The 23,429-nt window shown below is 41.3% G+C and overlaps 1 protein-coding gene across 2 annotated transcripts in view; it reads left to right on the top strand.

Moving 5' to 3' along the window:
• B3GALT1 (beta-1,3-galactosyltransferase 1) overlaps window positions 1-10,115 on the top strand; it is a 49,334-nt gene extending 39,219 nt beyond the window's left edge. The window contains exons 2-3 of one of the 2 annotated variants that reach the window (XM_066345807.1): window positions 1,727-1,791; window positions 5,342-10,115. In XM_066345807.1, coding sequence (XP_066201904.1) covers window positions 5,571-6,551 — 981 coding nt within the window. In that variant the 5' untranslated portion in view covers window positions 1,727-1,791; window positions 5,342-5,570 and the 3' untranslated portion in view covers window positions 6,552-10,115. The remainder of the gene's footprint in view (window positions 1-1,726; window positions 1,792-5,341) is intronic. The other variant, XM_066345808.1, reaches the window with a different exon arrangement.
• Window positions 10,116-23,429: the final 13,314 nt, after the last annotated feature.

Genomic DNA, 23,429 nt, shown 5'->3' on the forward strand with positions numbered 1-23,429 from the left:
AAAAAAAAAAAAAAACCGATACCAATCCTATATATCTAGAAGAATCGATTGATGACCTGACATAATGTCCTCATTTCTATTGATCCTGCTCTTTGTATCATAACACCATCTGCCTGTACGGCACCCTTTCCCCCGAAACTCAAACGATTGGCAGTGGTCATTAATACCTAGAATATATTTGGACATTAAGCAGATGTTACTTTTGCCCTTGTTTTATTCTTAAAGTTACTGAGGCACAGAAAGTCACATAGCAAGTTAGAATGACTCAAGGAGTGAAACCGAGACATCTGGCCCATTACCAACTGCTTCGTCCAATATATATGAAATGACTCCTTCGAGTTAAATTCACCATGCTACTCTCTGGTCTCTTTATTTGTATTCCTAGTTCTGGTCAGGAGGCATATGTTTGTGCTTGTTTGGTCCCCTGAAAAATCTGTTCTGCTGGAAGCAGAAGGATCATTTCTAGCACCTTTTATTGTTATCTTTGGCCGCTCTTCAGCTTCTAGGCCGATTCCTTGTCTCGTTTCAAATCCACTGTTTGTATAGGTGATAACTTTTGTTTACTTTTGGTGACCAACATATAATACTGAACCTACTTTTGTTGTCAAGTTTGAAAAGAAGCCAGTGTGTGCGTGTGTGCGTGTGTATGTGTGTGTGCGTGTGTGTGTATGTGTGTGTGCGTGTGTGCGTGCGTGTGTGCGTGTGTATGTGTGTGTGCGTGTGTGTGCATGTGTGCATGTGTGTGCATGTGTGCGTGTGTATGTGTGTGCGTGTGTATGTGTGTGTATGCGTGTGTGCGTGTGCGTGTGTGTATGTGTGTGTGCGTGTGTATGTGTGTGTGTGCGTGTGTGTGTGCGTGTGTATGTGTGTGCGTGTGTATGTGTGTGTGCGTGTGTGTGTATGTGTGTGCGTGTGTATGTGTGTGTGCGTGTGTGTGCGTGTGTGCGTGTGTGCGTGTGCGTGTGTGCGTGTGTATGTGTGTGTGCGTGTGTATGTGTGTGTGCGTGTGTATGCGTGTGTGCGTGTGTATGTGTGTGTGCGTGTGTATGTGTGTGTGTGCGTGTGTGTGTGTGTGTGTGTGTGTGTGTGTCTCTCAGGAGTGCAGATGAAGGACTCTGCCGAGTGCTTCCAAACCTCTCCAGTGGTTGCAGCTCTCTCTCCAGCCCCAGCGTTTTCCAGCTTTAAAGTGCTCTTTACACATCATCATTTTTTTGTGTGACTAAGGATCCACACAGAGTCGCTGTAGTGTGGTGTGTAGCAAACCAAAACGAACTTGAAGAAAACCCAAGCAGTGAACACACATCTAAGAAAATGAACACATGGGTACCTGGGAGCCCAGACGCCTGAGATGCTCCCAGCACCCTGGGCTTTCCCATCCGAGATGTTGCCTCTTGTCCTAGCAGGCCTTAGGAGGCTTGAAGGGACCACTAAATACTCACTTACTAGCTGTGTGATCTTGAACAAGCTATTTCATGTCTCTGAGTTTCAATTTTGTTATCTCTAGCATGGAAAAAAATACCTCTGGCAACACTGTAGGGAATGTAACTCTGTAAAATATATATATGGCAGCCACATTTTACAATGAGGCCTACGATGACAGTGGCATGAAGTATCATATTTGTGAGCTGTCTAAGGGTAAATGCTTATTCTTCATTGAAAGGTGTTTATAAATACATAAACTTGTTCACTATCTCATCTATTTCTCTTCTATTTCTCCCTCTTTTAGCTCTTTCTAAATCTCCTGGTACCTGTGTTTATGGAGTCCTTCCCCCAAGAAAATCACACAGAAAGGTATTGGAGAAAACAAATTGTCACTTAACCTTCTGGGGCATAGAACTGTGGAAGAAAGAAATCCTTAATGTGGAAGAATGAATTGCTATTGAAATCAGTGGATAGGACAGATTGCAACTATGAGTAACCAGCTACTCACTCAGCTCAAAACAGTTTGAGTGCAACTCACCATTGGGCCCTGCTTCTCTTGATAGCCCCAAACCTCCCCTGCCCCACCCTCCTCCACATCACCCTACATTCTTCCTTCCCTCCACTGCATGCACGCCTGGCACACACCTGCTCTCTCACCTCATGCCTTTTTATGTACCACCCCCTTTACCTAGAATGCCCAACTCTCATCAGATAATTCCTAGTTGTCCTTAAAGATTCAGCTCAGCTAACTTTCCTGAACTTTCCATGGCATCCTCCCCAGGACTAACTCACCATCTGACTCCAGGCCAGGGAGGCATGGGATTCCCACTGCAATTTCTGAGAGTGGTGCCGTCTGCAGTTGTGCTGCTCACAGTCTGCAAGGCTGTCCCTGGTTCTCTCACGTCTTGTCCCCCTGCCCACCTCTCCTGTGTGTGCCAATAGCCTCAAGGTGAAAATCTGTATCCCAGTCTTTCCTCATAGACTGCGAGTTTCTTGAAGAGAAGCATGGGTCGTATTTCAGTTTTTCCAGTATGTCTCACACACTGTTAACCCTCCATCAATAGCCTGGTTAGTGGTTCCAGTAGAGAACTTGACAAGAGCTTCTTCCAGGTAAGGTACTTTGGGTCCCTTAACAGCTTAGTAATAGGTGGCTCACAGTTTAGTAGGAAAGTATGAAAGGCGGCAAGGGCTATTTGATGATAAAGATAGGCTAAAAAAATCAACAAACAAGAAGTTTTGATGGCCCTGGCCGGTTGGCTCAGCAGTAGAGCGTCGGCCTAGCGTGTGGAGGACCCGGGTTCGATTTCTGGCCAGGGCACACAGGAGAAGCGCCCATTTGCTTCTCCACCCTTCCGCCGCGCTTTCCTCTCTGTCTCTCTCTTCCCCCTCCCGCAGCCAAGGCTCCATTGGAGCAAAGATGGCCCGGGCGCTGGGGATGGCTCTGTGGCCTCTGCCTCAGGCACTAGAGTGGCTCTGGTCGCAACATGGCGACGCCCAGGATGGGCAGAGCATCACCCCCTGGTGGGCAGAGCGTCGCCCCTGGTGGGCGTGCCGGGTGGATCCTGGTCGGGCGCATGCGGGAGTCTGTCTGACTGTCTCTCCCCGTTTCCAGCTTCAGAAAAATGAAAAAAAAAAAAAAAGAAGTTTTGATGAAGGTGTGGAGAAAAGGGAACCCTTCTACACTGCTGGTGGGAATGCAGACTGGTGCAGCCACTGTGGAAAACAGTATGACAGTTCCTCAAAACATTAAAACTAGAACTGCCTTTTGACCCAGCTATCCCACTTTTAGGACTATATCCTAAGAACCCCAAAACACTAATTCAAAAGAAGATATGCACCCCATGTTCATTGCAGAATTGTTTGCAATAGCCAGGATTGGATCTGTTACCCAAGTATCCATCAGTGGACAAGTGGATAAAAAAGCAGTGGTACATATACACAATGGAATACTATGCAGCCATAAAAAGAAGGAAATCCTACCTTTTGCAACAGCATGGATGGACCTGGAGATTATTATGCTAAATAAAATAAGCCAGGCAGAGAAAGACAAATATCATATGATCTCACTTATATGTGGAATCTAATGAACACAATGAACTGAGGAACAAAATAGAAACAGAGGCAAGGTCACAGGGAACTGATAGACATTTGTCAGAGGGAAGAGGGGACTGGATCAAAGAAGATGAAGGGATTAGCCAAACTCATATGTACACAACACATAGACACAGACAACAGGGTAGCAATAGCCGGGGGGGGGGGGGGGGTGGAGGAAGGGGAAGTGGGGTCAAAGGGGGGAAATGGGGGTGGAAAGAGGCTTTGCATGGGTATGGGGGGCATAGGGTGTTATATTGAGTGGGACACTTGAAACCATGTCAACACAATAAATTAAAAATAAAAATAAATTTTTAAAGAAACAGCTAAATAGACTAGGATAATGGTGGAGAAAGTTTGGTTTCTAGTACCTGCTTGAGACTCACTCATATCCCTTTGTAATTCAAATAAAGGCAATGTCAGTATATTCCAAGGAGAGAAGGCCTGACTACGCCTAGAGTCATGCTGCTTGAAGCCATTCTAATACTCATTTAGTTAGAACTGTTAATACTCATTTAGTTAGAACTGTAACCACACTGAGTTATTGCTGGCCTTAAATGGAGCATACATTCACAGTTAGCTCTTGGCTTAGACAAGAGAATGTGTATCATCTCTGCTGCTGCCCATCATGGCTTTTCATTTCATTATGACTATTGTGTTTAGAAGAGTGATTTTCAGCCTGTTATCCTGGTTAAATTTTTTTCAACATGGTCTGTACATTTAAATGCATAGTTTTCTTTGAAGCAGGCTTTGTTGAAATTGATGTCTATTATCTGCTATCTCTATCGTACAGGACTACCACATTTTGCTCTGGGTGGGAAGAAAGAGACATTTCTTTACATGAGCGGACGTTGTAACTGGGCACATATTTTTAACTGGCATGATAGCAGCTGAAGTTCTAGAAAGGATTTGGGTTCCAAAAAACAACTTTTTTATCTGAACACAAATTAAAATGCTGTGTCACATCTTCATTGAATTTGTGCCCCACCCCCCACTCCCAGCTCAGTTGTCTGTCTTCTTATAGTCCTGAAATGTTTACAGGAAGTTTAAGTTAAAAGAATGAAAAGGGCGGTATAATTTCAGCAAGGGAACAGAAGGGTAAATTGCCAAAAACCACATATAGTGATTTAGATTAACTCCCAAATGAATGCTGCCAGTTGCCTGACAAGACATTTGTGTGATGGTCTTCACACATGCGGAATACAGATATTATTCATATGAAGCATCGTAGAAAACTGAGAAGTGGGAGCTAACCTTTGTTAGAGCCAAAGTGAAGAAAAAGTGAGGAAAAGTTGGGATTTGCTTCTAAGTCTGAACCAAAGGAGAGAACTCTAGCAGAGATTTTCCAGTGGTGATTGACACATATTCAAGTACAGAGCTAGAGAAAGCAATGAGATGTTGAGAACTGCTTACTTCATTGGAGTCAAGCAAACAGAAACTGAGAGTCAGAGAGATAGAAAAGAGAGATGAGGCCGTGTGTGAGACTTTCCTGCTTGAAAAAAGACTTTAGTGTCAGGAAGTGTTTAACTGCAAAGAAGGCCTCTTGGGAAGAGGGGGAAACTTGTTTTAGTGATTATTGTTCCACTTACTTCATATTCATCTAGAGTTTATAGTCTATATACTTGTTATGGAGCATGATTATCCATAAACCACATCTATTGGGGAAGAGGAGAGGGAACGGTTGTCTCAGGAAGTTTTCAGTACTGATGGAAATGATTGGTTTTGTTTGTTTTAGCACTGTGGCCAATTCTTATACCCTTATTATGTTTATTTGAGAATATGAAATGACTACATGAATCTGAACAACTTTACTTTATTGATTTTGCAGAGTTAAGAGGAAGCTCTATGAGGCATGGAACCTTCCATCAGGTTTGGAAGAAAGTAGAATGAATACAGAGATACCAGACTGCCACTAAGACCCATGGACAATCCTACACTCACACTTCTCTATCGAACTTTAGGGTTAACTGGTAATATGCTACCTTTGCAAGATGAAAGGAAACTAGTGCCAAGAAGGCATATTCTTCAGTATCTGGAATAGACGTGCTCTCAAGACCATGGCTTCAAAAGTCTCCTGTTTATATGTGTTGACAGTCGTATGCTGGGCCAGCGCTCTCTGGTACTTGAGCGTAACTCGTCCTACTTCTTCTTACACTGGCTCCAAGCCATTCAGCCACCTAACAGTTGCCAGGAAAAACTTAACATTTGGCAACATAAGAACTCGACCTATAAACCCACATTCTTTTGAATTCCTTATAAATGAACCCAATAAATGTGAGAAAAACATTCCTTTTCTTGTTATCCTCATCAGTACCACCCACAAAGAATTTGATGCCCGCCAGGCAATCCGAGAGACATGGGGAGATGAGAACAATTTTAAAGGGATCAAGATCGCCACTCTGTTTCTCCTAGGCAAGAACACTGATCCTGTTCTGAATCAGATGGTGGAGCAGGAGAGCCAAATCTTCCACGACATTATCGTGGAGGACTTCATTGACTCCTACCATAACCTCACCCTCAAAACACTAATGGGAATGAAATGGGTGGCCACTTTTTGTTCAAAAGCCAAGTATGTCATGAAAACTGACAGTGACATTTTTGTAAACATGGACAATCTTATTTACAAACTACTAAAACCCTCCACCAAGCCAAGAAGAAGGTATTTTACTGGCTATGTCATCAATGGAGGGCCAATCCGGGACGTCCGCAGTAAGTGGTATATGCCCAGGGATTTGTACCCTGACAGTAACTACCCGCCATTCTGTTCGGGGACTGGCTATATCTTTTCAGCCGATGTGGCTGAACTCATCTACAAGACCTCACTCCACACAAGGCTGCTTCATCTTGAAGATGTATATGTAGGACTGTGTCTTCGAAAGCTGGGCATCCATCCTTTTCAGAACAGTGGCTTCAATCACTGGAAAATGGCCTACAGTTTGTGTAGGTATCGCCGAGTTATCACTGTGCATCAGATCTCGCCAGAAGAAATGCACAGGATCTGGAATGACATGTCAAGCAAGAAACATCTCAGATGTTAGGATTTTTACCAGTGTAAATACATTTCTCTTCTTTTTTTTAAGAAATGGGGCTTAAGGTGTTGGTATTTTCCAGGTGTCACCAGGAGAAGTGAACTGGTGAAGGGGGTTTTGTAAAAAGTGTTTTCTTCCCGCTCCTCGTTCCCTTCTTGGATTACCAACCTACAAGTGTTAGGCTGTGGTCATAGAAACAATACATCCGTTAGCAGGGCCAGATTTTATTCTCGGGTCTTAAGGCCTTGCATTTATCTCAAAAAGCAAATTCCTAACAACTGCTAGGATTTATGTACCGTGCACCTGAGATTTTTAAAAATCTGGTTCTGGGAAACTAAATCTCACAGTAATGTCTTCATAGCATCTCTGCAGAAGTAAACAAATTAGTAACTCTCTTTCAAAAAAACCATCCAGAAATAATGCACAGTCAGGAAGACACACTGGGTGTGATTATTAAATTATTAACATCATGTGTGCTGTTGCGTTGAATTTTTACACGTTGCCACAATGTGTACAGTAGTGTGGTTCCAACGCTAAATGAACTTAGTACTGGCAAGGAGGCTGCAGTTAAACCAATGGAAATTTAAGCTTAAGAATCAAATACTTGGTATGTTTCAAAGACAATTCTGCTTGCTCATCCAACAAACATTACCCGGTGCCTCCAAGGAGACTTTGCCGAATGCGATCTCGCCTGCTGTCCTCCATACTGTGTCGCTAAGAGCATTTTGTAGTTTCTGGCTCAGGTGGGCACAAGTGTAGAAATAAGTTGGTGCAAGGCCAGAAGAACAATAAGTCACACGGAGAAAATACAAATTTATGTAAGCATTATAATTAACATAAGCTTAGCACTAGTGTAAGATGCCCCTCACACACATTTGCCAAGAACTTGAAAAAAATCTTTTAACAGATACCAATGTTATTGAATGATTTGGCCCTACGGTTGATAGACGTCATTCTCTCTACTATCTGAAACATCCAAGTACCTCTAGCAGCCGTGCTGGTAGGAGGTTTTCTGAAGGCTCTGCAAGTGAGGTTCTTGGGAAAGAAGAGGGGGAAGCTTGGATTCAGTTTCTACTGATGCCATCATACTTCTTGAGTCATGTGAGCAGGCATCCTTACCTTACTGTGCTTCAAGTATGTGCATTTTTTAAATGGCTGGAAAAAAAACACCTACCTCACAGGTGCTGTGAGAGCAAATAGGATTTTAAGTGTTTTGAGATCCCTGGTTTAAAAGGTGCTACATAATGCAATGTATCGTGCATTATGCTAATGCTAAAATACTTACATAATTACAATGATGGTCAGAAGTAGTAGTGACATCATTTTAATATATAATCTGCCAAAAATAAAGATCAGATATAAACTATTAATGCACCTGATTCTTCTAAGACTTTGACTTTTCCTTGCAAATGTTAGGTGTTTGAGGAAGCTTCAGTTTCTCTGTCATTTCTTATGGTTTCCATGAATAAGTTATTATTTCAGTGCATTGCCTTGATATCCCAGGGTGCTTAAAGTGAAGGCAGCTGGCTTTCTGTGGGGAGGAACCTCTGGCCATGAAGCACATGCTTTGCAACTTAGATCTCAGGAAATCTGAATTCTCAGTAAGAACTTTCAGGATTGGTAGAGCTAGTCCACTTCTATTAGAGAATAGGCTCTCAGCCAACCCACACAGTCCTCATCTTCTACCATTCATGAGAGAACTGTTTTCATTCAAAGAATGGCTTACAACTGAAAGAGAATACTTTTTTTTAACCTGACCTTTGGAAGCCCCTCGGAAGTTGATAGAAAACAGGTAGACAAAAGGAACAAATGGACATCATAGCCTATCTCCTAAAAACACTGGATCTCTCATCCCTAGCCCCAAAGAACCCACTATGAGAAAGGCTTCCCAGCCCCTTTAAATACATCTTCACCTTACTTACAGTCAGCACAATGCTGAGTTTGAGTAGGAAACATCATTAGGTAGCTTGGGGAGAGATGGATTAGCACAGGTAAGCCACCGTCCAACCCTAACCTTTAACTGCTGTAGATCTGATCACTGCAGAAATCTCCTGACTGTACTTGGTTCACCTTTCACGTGGCTGAGTCAAGCCTCTCTCTCATACTCCCACCTTGCACTTACCCTATGCTCAGTCAAGTCACCACTGGTGTCAAAGAATTACACATTATAAACATCATATATGTACATCTATGAATTGGGGTGTTTGAGTGCGTGTGTGTGTCTGTGTACATTATGACTAGAGCCCTAATCTTAAAAAGGAGCAAAAATCAGAGAATCATATGTCTTAAATATTTCCTAACTTTTTTATGCTAGGTAGTGCCCATGTGACACACATGTAAATATTCATCAAAGACCATATGTATATATTTTAAAGGCATTTTTTTCTTCTCCCCAACTTTCTGTATAGCTAGAATGTGCTTGCTGGGTACATTTTCTTCTGCATGGAGCTTGGTGAGGCAAGGCCATTGTCCAGTTTTAATAGCCTAAGCATGTGTGCCCTTTGTTTTTTGACTATTCAAAAAATATTTAAGTCAAGTGATCAGAAAATTTTCCACTTTTGTTAATTTTATAACACTGGCCAAATTATGATTTCAATTATTTGTGATGCCATTTTTTAAAAAATTTATCACCATGTCTCTGGTATAAAATAATATTTCAGACAGTATTGTATTACAAGTCATTCAGTTTTTACAAAAATATTTCATCTTGCATTGGATTACAAATGGTATTAATAATTAGTTTCTGTATTCTTACATTTTCTTTTTAAATTTATTTTGGGAAAAAATAATTTTATCTTTGGTGGCTAGTTTGTGTGGCTTTCTGTCTTCTTATATTGGTGCAAATGCCAGTTTCAATACAAAATATTGTATTTTTAAATAACTACAATGAAAAAATAAAGATCATTTTTGATTTGGATTAAATTCAGAAGACCAAAACCCCTTGTGTGATATGATATGGGGAAAACAGAAACTTTACAGAGAAGCAAAGGAAGTTTTTCAATCAAGTTTCTTCTATCAAAAGACAATGGAATATTTACATAAAGCGTCTGGGATTCATTTTCTACCTTTCCTAACATGTGGGTTTAGTGGGGGAATTGATAATGTCATTTCTTCAGTAAGGTGAAGGTAGTTTTTATAAGCAACAAAGTAACTTGTGAATGAGAGAAGTAATTTACTAGAAACACTTGATGATAATTGACATTTAGGTATAGCGGTATATATGAATGATTGTATTTATGTATTTATTTGTCAAAATTGTACATACTATTTCGCCAAATGTAATTGTCTGTAAAAGTGCACTCTCCAGGTTTGTAGTACTGTTTAGGGTTACATGGGTTGCCAATCAAGCTGCTAATCAGAATACTATTTTTTGTATCAGTGTTATAAAACTGAAAATGATGAATAGATGCTGAAGATGTCTTTACATTCAGTTTCTTCAACTTCCTCTTGAAATGTCAACTGTTGATTGAAAGCACGATGCTAATGTATAAGCCCAGCTGTCACGAGGAAGATTATGGTTCCATTAAGCTGATTTTTAAAAAACTATTCGGACAAATAAACAAAAGGAGAACATATTTTCCACTTTGCTTCTTTTCTGAAAGTTTTATTTTTATTTATTTAATTCATTTATTTTTGGTGAGGAGTGATCGTTACAATTGCCCGATGTCTTGGCATCATTAAGCTTCTCCACAATGCCAGTATAAGTAATAGTTCAAACCTTCCAGAGCTCGTTCATGACAGCCCACTGCAACTTAACAGTCAACTTAGAGATGATCTGGTGTAGCAGACCATAGGCAACTCCCAGATTTAGGGAACTGCTATTTATCTTGCCCCTTGGTGGTATCAGAAAAGTCTTTGTATTAAATTCTATGGGTTGGACATGCCAATAAATTCTATCCAGAGAGTATTATATTATTAATGTGCTTGGAGAGTTAGTCTGGGTTGAATCTAAGGGAAAACGGTAGGTTTCACCCACATATATCCTTTGGAATACTGTATACTATTTTACATTTTAATTGGACTGGAAAAATGCTATTCTGGCATTTTTAGAGCAGACAAGTAGATGCTGATGCCTGAGGTTGTAAGCAAGAAACTAATAGCAAGTTAAGAGACAAAAGTTCCTTTTGTTATCAATCCGAGTCTAGCTCAATAAATCTTCTTTACTTTTGAATGGAAATTTAACTTTGGATTTACTAGCCTTGTACCTAGATCAAAAAGGTAAAGTCTGTCAGGTGAGTCAAAATACGTGAGTAAATGATTAATACATAAGGTAGATAGATTTGTATTCAATGTGACTATTTAAAAGGACTGACATCAAGAGCAGTGCTCCCTAAGTATTGTTTCAGACCTGGGACATCAGCATCAAGCAGGAATTTGTTAGAAATGCCCCACCAGAGAGTGGGGTGTGTGTCGCCCAGCAGTCAGTTTTAACAAATCTTGTAGGTAATTCTGATGCACATTAAAGCTGAGAACATTCTTCAAGAGCAGGGATTAGCAAACTACACTCTGGACCACATCTAGCCTGCTGCCCAGGAGCTAAGAATGGTTTCAACATGAACATTTATAATGACTTGATGATAGAGCACACTAACATTGAACCCCAACCCAGCAAAATATTATCCCAACAGTAATAAGTTGACCTTTCTCATTAGCAGATGTGTATTACAAAAAAACTGTACTCCATTATAACTTTATTAGATTTTTAATTCCATCGGCCCTGGCTGGTTACTCAGTGGGTAGAGCATTGGCCCAGTATATGGAAGTCCCAGGTTCAATTCCCAGTCAGGGCACACAAGAGAAGCAACCATCTGCTTCTCTTCCCCTCCCTTTCCCCCTTATATCCCTCTTCTCCTCCCACAGGCAGTGGCTCGATTGGAGCATCAGTCCCAGGTGCTGAGGATAGCTCAGGTTGGTCCAAGTGTGTCAGCCTAAGACACAAAAATATCTTGGTTGATTCAAGCATCAACCCCAGACAGAGTTGCCAAGTGGACCCTGGTTGGGGAACGTGCAGGAGTCTGTCTCACTATTTTCCCTCCTCTTACTTAAAAAAACATTTATATATATATATATATATCAATGCTTATATAATTTTTAAAAATCACTGAGAGAAAAATATATATATATACACACACACATATATATACACACATACAAAGTAATATATATATACACACACACACACATATACATATATATACATATATATATATATATAAATTTCATCAATTCAGAAACTGAAAATTTGTCATATATCTTCAACTTTGACTCTTGGCCTTCAAAGCTTAATATATTTATTATCTGGTTCTTTACAGGAAAAGGTTGCAAGCCTCCTACTTAGAGGAACAGGGAAACATCTGTAAAAGGTGTATACAAAATTCTCCCCACTGTATATGAGGAGTCACATCAATAAGGCTTACCGGAATTATCATCATGTATCCAGGGAAATGACAAATAGTCATGCTAATGAATTGCATTAAACCCCAACAGCTGCATATATTTTTTAAAATATTTTTTTCTCTCAGTGATTTTTAAAAATTATAAAAGCTTGATTCTAATTATAACAATTACCCAAAGCTTAATTAATATATTGCTTAAAGATGTGTGGGTATTAGACCTAAGAGGGTGGGTTTCATATAGCTTGATTATCATAATTACAAGCATTCTATTTTCCCATTTACTTAATTGATTGTCATAGCTTTCCAGATGAATTCATGCTGCTGGAAGAAAATTGAATACATTTCTGAGAGAACTTAAAAAAACAAAAAACAGAAATGCGGCTATTCAGAAGAATAGTGTCACAGAATATAATCGATGTGTGGATGAAAAATTGTCCCTGATAATATCTCCTTACCTCTTTGCTGGTTAAAATAGGCAGTTTTGTGAAATGAAAAAGAAATGAGTGAAAAAAATATTATTGATTCAACTACATCTATAATAGCACTGGCTCTATCTCTTCAGTCAGAGGTGCCTAGCACTCAAGAAAAATTCTCCATTTAGTTTTTCTTATAGAATCTATTAGTTTGGTACATTATGGCTACTATTTGTTATGCCTTTTGCAATGACCTCAGTCCTCACCTGAAGGGAACATGGCATGAGAGGTGATTTATTCTCTCTCTAAGGTTTATTCCAGTGCGTTTACTCAGCAGTGGCCGCCTGACATGGCAGGTTGGGCAGAGTCCGTGGGGGGGGTTCATGATTAACACTATTTTTCAGCAGAGACAGGGATGACCTCAGCAAGAGTGTGAGGGGAAAGGAAACATCAGAAAGTTTCTCCCATGACCAAGGCTTAACTTTTCAGTGCCCATGTCTCTGTTTTGTCCTTGTTGTTTAATCCTAACATTCACTCCGTTAGGGAGATGCTGCTGTGAACTCCGCTGACAGATCGAGAAACTGAGGCAACACAGAATTCTGTAACTCACTGTGAACTCGGTCCCCCCAGCACTACAGGCTACATTCTTCATCCAAACAGCATGCAGGCTCTAAAAAGTAAGAACATTAACCCATCCCACCACCACTCTCTTTTCTATGGAACTCAGTGTAATTATTTTAATTTCTATTCAGCTTTGAAATTTCCGTTCCCATCTTTCTTATTGAGTTATAATTTACATACTTTAAAACTAACCTCTTTAAAGGGTACAGTTCTATGAGTTTTGATAAATGCGTATACGTATTTGGGTGATCACTACCATAATCAAGGTATACAACAGTTCTATCAACCCCCCCCAATTCTCTGATGCCCCTTTGTAAATCAGTCTATCACCCCCCCCCAATTCTCTGATGCCCCTTTGTAAATCAGCCTCCCATCAAGGTATACAACAGTTCTATCAACCCCCCCCCCCCCCAATTCTCTGATGCCCCTTTGTAAATCAGTCTATCACCCCCCCCCAATTCTCTGATGCCCCTTTGTAAATCAGTCTATCACCCCCCCCAATTCCCTGATGCCCCTTTGTAAATCAGCCTATCACCCCCCCAATTCTCTGATGCCCCTTTGTAAATCAGTCTATCACCCCCCCCAATTCCCTGATGCCCCTTTGTAAATCAGTCTATCACCCCCCCCAATTCCCTGATGCCCCTTTGTAAATCAGCCTCCCACTTCCAGCCTCTGGCATTCACTGATCTCTTTTCAAACTTCTGTTTAAATGAGATTTGTATTTTATTCAGTAGTCATCATATATAATGTTTAATGTTTAGAGAAAGATTCTTCAGATAACCCTTTATGATAAAATAGTACAAAGAAATGGAAAAATCTGAAAAGGAAGAAAGTGGAAAAAGACAAAAAGAAATCTTGAGAAAATAATTAAACATGAGAGTACAAGTAAAAAAAATAGGAGTTTTAAAATAAATATTGATATGATAATACCCAAATCTAATGAATATGAATAAGGTACATGTCAAAAATCTATACCCCCTAGTCACTGAGAGTCTAGCCCAGCTCACCAGGAACTTAATAGAGCTTCTGTCTTTCAGAGCTCACACACACATTTCTGCAGAGTAGAAAGAACAATCTATAAGTCCAATTGTACTTTTTTCCCTCTTGGCAGCAAAGGATGCTGTGGAGAGGCATCCATCACCCGCCAGCTCATTAGAAAGGCAAGCCCTCCCTGCTCACAGGGACTTGTCTCCGCGCCTGTCTCATGCCACTCTCAGAGCCACTCTGCTTCCCTTATCTGACTGCGCATCCTTTCTATTGGTTTCTTCAACATATGCTAGTCCACATTTTCTCTAGGAAAAGATAAATTCACAACTATAAACTTCTCTTCAAACATTATTGATGGAAGTATCTGAGTTAACTTGAAAAACATGTCATTTGTAACAATATGCTCAGCCCTAGAGGCGACCCAAGCTATAGATAGCATGGTGGTGAGAGCAGAAAGGACAACATGAGGGACAGGTATACTCTATACCAGGGGTCCCCAAACTTTCTACACAGGGGGCCAGTTCACTGTCCCTCAGACCGTCGGAGGACCGGACTATAAAAAAAACTATGAACAAATCCCTATGCACACTGCACATATCTTATTTTAAAGTAAAAAAACAAAAGGGGAACAAATACAATATTTAAAATAAAGAACAAGTAAATTTAAATCAACAAACTGACCAGTATTTCAATGGGAACTATGGGCCTGCTTCTGGCTAATGAGATGGTCAATGTCCGGTTCCATATTTGTCACTGCTAGCCGGAACAAGTGATATGATGCGCTTCCAGAGCCGTGACGCATGCGTCTCACATCACCGGAAGTAGTACTGTACGTGAGCGACTCCTCTCACTTACCACCAACGAAAGAGGTGCCCCTTCCAGAAGTGTGGTGGGGGCTGGATAAATGGCCTCAGGGGGGCGCATGCGGCCCACGGGCCTTAGTTTGGGGACCCCTGCTCTATACCAATGCTTCTCAGGCTGTAATGTCCTTTGTAAATACCTGGGAATCCTATGAAAGTGCAGATTGATAGTTCAGTGCAACCCAAGGTTCTGATTTTTGTATAAGCTCTCGGACAATACTGATGCTGCTTGTCCATGGACTGCTCTTAGTAGCAAGACTCTAGTATTCCAGGCTAGATTCTAGATAGAACTACTAGCATTTGTTAGGCACCTATGTTGGACCATACAAGGGGCTTATGGCTTTATCACCTCTTTAAATCTTCACAGAAACTTGTTGGAAGGTATTAAAAATTAACATGAAGTTTGAGTCTCTAGTACAGTCCTGAGTCAGAAACTCACTCTGTTTATACCTTATATACAGATTTCTCTAAGACTTTACTGGAGAAAGCTGAGGTCCTACAGAAAGTAGTATACCCACCTAAGAAACAGAAACAATGGGAAGCAAAATAGCACACCAGTGTTTCACTGAAACTGAGCCCAGTACTATAGTCCAGTACTATAGGATTCTATCTTAAAACCAAGTTGGAACTCATATCTTAGATCCAGGTCAAAGATAGCTTCATTCTTCCACCAATCACCGAACTCTTACCCAGCCTAAGGGTAGAAATACCATACTGCACAGGGAGGAGAAGCATGTACAAACAGATTGCAGGGCTCCTGGAGCATGGAAGCATCAGGAGCAGACAGAGAAACATATACATATGTCATCTGTTGACAAATAGCGACCCCCCACAGGTAGAAATGAGACCTAATCATTGTCATAAAATAACCCTTAGGACGAGTAATCTGACCTCCTGAAGTGGAGCAATGACTAGGGTGGGAGGAAGGAGGTTTTGGGGCATGAAATCAGAAACTAAGTGCTACCTGTCAAGTAAGTATTATTGGTAGAATTTTGGGGTTGAAGAATCCAGGAGAGAAATTAAGTGATTTCTCCAGGGTCAAAAATTGATAACTGGAAAGATAGGGTTCAAACCCCAGGTCTTATGGCCTAAGTCCAAATGCTTTTTTTTTTCTAATTAAATCATACTGTTCTCAGTTTCAATTATAATATTGGAAACAAAGTACAGGATTACCTAAGATATTGTGGGTTTTGTTTTTGCAAATGGCAACCTGTTCCTAATATTTTTATGAAAATGAAAAGAACACAGAATGGCCTTGGTAAAGGAAAGAAAGAAGAAGGGTGGCCCTGGCCGGTTGGCTCAGCGGTAGAGCGTCGGCCTGGCATGCAGGGGACCCGGGTTCGATTCCCGGCCAGGGCACATAGGAGAAGCGCCCATTTGCTTCTCCACCCCCCCCCCTTCCTCTGTCTCTCTCTTCCCCTCCTGCAGCCAAGGTTCCATTGGAGCAAAGATGGCCCGGGCGCTGGGGATGGCTCCTTGGCCTCTGCCCCAGGTGCTAGAGTGGCTCTGGTTGCAGCAGAGCGACGCCCTGGAGGAGCAGGAAGGAGGGAGGGAAGGAAGGAAGGAGGGAGAGAAGGAGAGAGGGAGGGAGGGAGGGAGGGAAGGAAGGAAGGAGGGATGGAGGGAGGGAGGGAGGGAGGGAGGGAGGGAGGGAGGAGGAAGGGAGGGAGGAGGGAAGGAAGGAAAACAAAGAGCTGGAGAATTTCTATCACTCAATTTCAAAACAATACAAACAGAATCACAGCACTGTGGTTTTAGCGTAAGGAGAGAAGTATAAGTCGGTGGAACTAAACTGAGGGTTCAGAAATAAATCCTTAATATCTATGGTCCACTGAAGTTCAACAAAGATGCCAAGGCAATTCAAAAGGAAAACAATAGTCTTTTTAACAAATAATCTACCACAGTTGGATATCTTCATGCAAAAGTAAAAATAAAAAAGATTTTAGTTACCTCACACCATATACAAAAATTAACTCAAAATGAATCATGGATATAAATGTAAGAGCTAAAAGTCTGATCTGAAAATACAGACCTAAAAATTATCAAATTGGGATGAAATTCTGATTGTGTTGATAAGATATCGTCACCTTGGTTCCCAGGTAACAATATCTGCCCCATTAATAGAATCCTGGGGAAGATGGAAGAACAAAACAAGCAATAGCTGAAGAAATGACAGCACTGTTGCGTGATGAACTGGGGATGGGTCCCAAATACGAGTGATGACTGATGACAACGCTGGCAAAATGAATTAGAGAGCCTGGAATTGAGCCCCCTTCTTTAATTGGCATTTCCCCATTTTCAGAGACAGACAATTTTATCCAAATTGGTTTAAGAAAAGACAGAATTCATTAGTTGTAATTTAAAAGTGAGGCTGGTTTCAGGGATACTTTGTCCCTTAGCTCAGTCTCCAGGTATCTTTCTAGCCTTTATCTTAACGTATCCCTGTGGCTGGGCTTCATTCTCGTGCAGGTAGTCCCTGTGTGATTGAGGACAGGTGCCAGGAGATCCAACATCACCTCCTCCCATCTCAAATCTAGTGGAAAGAGCATTTTCCTAACATTCTGGAAAAAGTCTTATTGGTTTCGGGTCCCTTTGAGCAGTATGAACATTCATGTACGTCCTCATGGCTCCTGATCATCCAGAGTACAATCGATTTATTTTTAAAATGTGTAAGGCAACATTAAAAAAAGGCAAATGTATTTTTTTGTTTCCATAAATTGGTTATCAAGCAAACATGATTTTAAGTTAATAAAACTAACTGGAAACTGGAACTAATTGCATTTTTGAAAAAGAACTCACTCCAGGGGGTCAGTGAGCATTAAAAAACCTCACTACTCAAAGGGTTAAACAAGCATTGTCACCAGGCAATGCAGTGCTCTGATGGCCCAGGCCTGAGCTACATGCTCCATGGGACAGGAACATGAATTGAGGGAAGGGGTTACCTTCCCAGAGATAAACTGGGTAACTGCTTCTTCCAAGAGAAGAGTAAAAAGATGCTAGGAGGTAAAAACAACAGAGGGCCATTACTCCTCATTCTTGTAAGCTAACACATCCCAATTTGCAAAATACAACTAGGAACTATCCATCAGATCTAGAGGGAGAGAGAAAGAGAAGTAAAAAGTACATTTGAAAATCAAATGTTAGAAAAATAACTGAAACCAGGAAACAAAAAGAAAAAAAATGTTTCTGTAAGACATATGTCTCCCCAAGTCCTGTTGCTTAACCAGACAAGCCCCCAACTACAGCAGTCGCCACAGCTCAGCTGCTCTGTGGGGAAAAGGAGAAGGAAAGGGAGAGAGAAGCTGAGAGGGAGAGGAAAGTAGACATGACTCTTTTCCCTTGCAAACTGTGCCCTGACCCTGCTCGTACCGCTGTGGTGAAGAAAAAGAAGGTGGTCCAGGAAAATCGACGACAGCAGATGGTGGCCAGCTCCACTTGGAAGAAGCAGGCGCTGGAGTCGCCAGCCAGGGCAGCTGCACCAAAAGAAGAGACAGAGCAAAGTGGCAGAGCCTGTTCTCCTGGATGATCAAAGACTGGTCTTTAATGTTCAGTCCAGGAGAAGCGGGAAAAGAAACAAAGGAAAGAGGTGCACCCCTGAACCGATCCTTCAACATGCAGCTCTGAGACAATAGGGGAAAAAATCAAACACACACACACACACACACACACACACACAGTGGTACCTTGAGATATGATCAGACCAACATACAAATTTTTTTAAGATACGAGCTGCGACTAGGTCCATATTTTTGTTTGAGATCCAAGCAAAATTTCGAGATATGAGTTGTGATTCAGGAAACTGCCACTAGTTGGCATGTTGGTGCATGGGTCCAGTATCGGCATTTTGATATATGAGTTGACTGACTTATGAGCTCAGTTACAGAACGAATTAAATTCTTATTTCAAGGTACCACTCTGTGTGTGTGTGTGTGTGTGTGTGTGTGTGTATTCTATATATTATTTACCTATATTATGTATATTTAGATATTATAATATATATATTTATAAGTCTCTGCCCCTGTTCCTAACACAGAACTTCTAAAACCTCTGTCATTTTGCAGTAAAGAAGCAGAAGGAGCATCTTTGGTTCTAATGAGATGACTCTGGGTGGGTCCTGGATGGATCCTGGATTGGGGCTTGGTCACCAGAAAAACTAAGCAGCAATTAGAAGTTTGGAATTTCAGCCCCACACCCTCTTCTCTAGGGAGGGAAAAGGGCTGGAAATGCCTATTACGTGAGGCAGCCTCCCTAAAATTCCAAAAGTAGAGAGTTTGGAGATCTTTCAGGGGGATGAACATATTCACCCCATGTAGGTGACACACCCTGTCTCCATGGGGACAGAAGCTTCTGTGCTCAGGACCCTCCGAGACCCCCCCATGTCTTTCTTCATCTGGCTGATCATCTGTATCCTTCATCGTGTCCTTTAATAAGCTGATAAATGCGATTCCCTGAGTTCTGTGAGCCGCTCTAGCAAACTAATCAAATCCAAAGAGGGAGGAGGTCATCGGGACCTCTAATTTGTAGCCAAGAGGTCAGAGCACAGGTGGCACCCTGGACTTGGGATTGGCATCTGACTGTTTGGCAGTGTCCTGGGACTGAGCCCGTGACATGTGGGATCTGATGCGATCTCCAGGTAGACAGTGCCAGAACTGAGTTAAACTGTGGGACACTCAGCTGGTGGTGGAGAAGTGCTTGGTGGGGGAAACCCACCCAAGAACCCCAACAGCAGTGATTCTGCCTACTTTCACAAGGGGGCCATTCTTCAGATAGTATTCCTCTGCCTAGAAGAAGAATATGGAGAGGGTGGAGACCACCTTTTGTCCAGATATCCACAAATTTAGAGATATACTACTCACAAAAATTAGGAGATATTTTAAAATGAATATGAAGCTATAAAATATCACTTAATTTTTGTGAGCAGTATAGTTTTTGAAGCTTGGATGTGAATATGCTTCTTAAAAGTATGTAAAGCACCTGACCTGTGGTGGCGCAGTGGATAAAAGTGTCAACTTGGAACACTGAGGTTGCCGGTTTGAAACCCTGGGCTTGCCCAGTCAAGGCACATATGGGAGTTGATGCTTGCTGCTCCTCCCCCCTTCTCTCTTTCTCTCTCTCTTTCTCTCTCTCTCTGTCTGTCTCTCTTCTCTAAAATGAATAAATAAATAAAAATAATTCAAAAATAAATAAATAAAAGATGAGAAAAAAACTTTTTTTTAAGTGTGTTAAGGGAGGAGAAGGGAGTTGTGGAAAGAAAAATGAAGGGATGTGGCGAAAACAGCTGTGTTTGGCTTGCTCACTTGTTTCCCAGCTGCAAGCACTTTGCACGATTAGTGCGTGAGCACGTGGCAGAAAGCCACGTGTGTGTCTCTATGGAAAGCAATAGGTCCTTCTCCTCAGTGGCGATTCTCCCAGATTGCTCTCCTGCCACTGCAAGGTGCGGCTCCCTGATTCCCTCAGACCCCACCATAAGGGAGCAGGTTCCTGATCCCTTGCCCTCCACTGCAAGAAGCAGTTTTCCTTTGTTTATTCACTCACCTGGCTACGTGTACCTCCAATAAACAGGTATGGCCGAATTCTTTCTGGCTCCACAGTTCCTCTACCGTCTGCCCAAATCAATGCAAACCTGCCTGGCCTCAACCACCAGCATTACAGGGAGGTGGAACTGGGCCTGGGACAGATCCTGGAGGAGTCCCAGCCTTTAAGGAAAGGGTAAGCTTTCTTTTCCTTCACAGGTGTTGTTGCTTTAGTTCACAAAGTCTTTGAACATCAGTAGCAGAATGGACACATGCTTATCTATTTAAATTCTGATAGTGAGGGCCAGGGACTCAAGCTCACCCATGAAGCACGCAGAGAAGTTTTGGTAAACAGGTGAATCGCCTTAAGTGTTCAAGACTGAAGACATAAAGTACCTAAGAATAAATTTAACCAGGGAGATTAAAGACTTGTATTTGGAAAATTATAAAACATTGATTAAAGAAATCAGGGAAGATACAAACAAGTGAAAGCATATACCGTGCTCATGGTTAGGAAGAATAAACATCATTAAAATGTCTATATTACCCAAAGCAATCTATAAATTCAATGCAATACTAATTAAAATACCAATGACTTGCTTCGAAGATATAGAACACATATTCCAAAAATTTATATGGAACCAAAAGAGAACACGAATAGCCTCAGCAATCTTGAAAAGGAAGAATAAAGTGGGAGGTATTACACTTCCTAATATCAAGTTATACTACAAGGCCATTGTACTCAAAACAGCTTGGTACTGGCATAAGAACAGGCATATAGATTAATGAAACAGAACTGAGAACCCAGAAATAAACCCACACTTTTATGGACAACTGATATTTGACAAAGGAGGTAAGAGCATACATTGGAGTAAAGACAGCCTCTTCAACAAATGGTGTTGGGAAAATTGGACAGCTACCTGCAAAAAAATGAAACTAGACCACCAACTTACACCGTTCACAAAAATAAACTCAAAATGGATAAAAGACTTAAATGTAAGCCGTAAAACCATAAGCATCTTAGAAGAAAACATAGGCAGTAAGCTCTCTGACATCTCTCGCAGCAATATATTTGCCGGTTTATCTCCACGGGCAAGTGAAATAAAAGACAGGATAAACAAATGGGACTATATCAAACTAAAAAGCTTTTGCACAGCTAAAGACAATAAGAACAGAATAAAAAGACAAACTACACAATTGGAGAATATATTTGACAAAATGTCTGATAAGAGGTTAATAACCAAAATTTATAAAGAACTTGTAAAACTCAACACCAGGAAAACAAATAATCCAATCAAAAAATGGGCAAAAGAGATGAATAGACACTTCTCCAAAGAGGACATACAGATGGCCAATAGGCATATGAAAAAATGTTCAACATCACTAATCATTAGAGAAATGCAAATTAAAACCACAATGAGATATCATCTCACACCAGTAAGAATGGCGCTCATCAACAGAACAACACAGAATAAGTGCTGGTGAGGATGTGGAGAAAAGGGAACCCTCCTGCACTGCTGGTGGGAATGCAGACTGGTGCAGCCACAGTGTGGAGATTCCTCAAAAAATTAAAAATCAAACTGCCTTTTGACCCAGCTATACCACTTTTAGGAGTATACCCCAAGAACACCATAGCACTGTTTGAAAAGAAGAAATGCACCCCCATGTTTTTGGCAGCATTGTTCACAATAGTGAAGATCTGGAAACAGCCCAAGTGTCCGCCAGTGGACAAGTGGATTAAAAAGCTTTGGTACATATATACTATGGAATACTACTCAGCCATAAGAAATGATGACATCGGGTCATCTACAACAACATGGATGGACCTTGATAACATTATACTGAGCAAAATAAGTAAATCAGAAAAAACTAAGAGCTATATGATTTCATCATAGGTGGGACATAAAAATGAGACTCAGAGACATAGACAAGAGTGTGGGGGTTATAGGGAGGGGAGGAGAGGGAGGGGGTTGGGGGAGGGGAAGAGCACAAAGAAGACCAGTTAGAAGGTGAAGGAAGACAATTGGACTTTGGGTGATGGGAATGCAGCATAATAAAAATAAATAAATAAAAAATAAAAAGACTGAAGACACAATAGTCCATACAGCTAATGTAGAACACCAGTCACACTTTCTGGGTTTGAGAAAAAGCATGTTCCTTTGTGAAATCAGGTTTGACCATTACAAACCTCTTGATAATATAAACTTTGCGAAAGTTACCAATTAAATCTCTCCAGAATCCTTGACACAGATTTCCCAATTTAGCAGGTAACGTGAGGCACTAGGGAAGAGCGGCTGTGGAAAGAGAAAGGTGCTCATGGACTCCAGTGGGAAACCGCCAGTCTAAGGATTCGAGGCTGTCTGGGAGAAGGAAACTCCCAGATGCAAGGCATCTGAACTGACTACTTTTTCCTGAAGGTCAGTCTGTCAGGGAGAACAGATTGGGAATGAAAACTGATTGCTTCACCATGTAGATAGATCATACTGTCCATTGGGACTCTTTTGCTTAAAATCCTGGGGCAAATTGTTTTTAAGATAGGAAGGCATGGTAAAAGAAAGTTGGTGAGGAAAGCAAATTCCTTAAAACCTAAAATCACTCATAACTTTTGCCAGACGTTGTTATAATACTTTACATACATTACCTCACTTAGTTCCCTTAAAGTCCCATGTAGAAAGGAATTATCATTCCTATTTACAGAAAGCTAAGGCACAGAAATACTTTGCAGCTTGTCCCAGGTCACAAAGCTAGTTAGAGATGGAGCTAGGATTAGAACCCAGGCAGTCCTGGTTTCAAGCGTCAAAGCCTGAAACCATTGCGCTAATAAAACTTGAGGTTGGCTTAGGGTCTTATATCAAACCTCATTGCGGCGATGCTGTGGCCCCAGCAGACACCTGTCCACATGCAGCAAATGTCTCTTGGCTGCACACAGAGTTTGAGTACCTGGAGCAGCTTGCAGGAGAGTGACAGACTGTTGGAGGAGTTTTGTGAGGTGTGGTGGGGTGAGTGACTGCGGTGGGGAAAGGAAGTAAGACCATGAGCCGAGCACTGAAGAATAGGATGCATTTCACACGCTGCACTAAGAAATAAGACCTCCGTC

The sequence above is a fragment of the Saccopteryx leptura genome, chromosome 7 (genome assembly GCF_036850995.1).
Source record: "Saccopteryx leptura isolate mSacLep1 chromosome 7, mSacLep1_pri_phased_curated, whole genome shotgun sequence".
In the NCBI taxonomy this organism is placed as follows: Eukaryota; Metazoa; Chordata; class Mammalia; order Chiroptera; family Emballonuridae; genus Saccopteryx; species Saccopteryx leptura.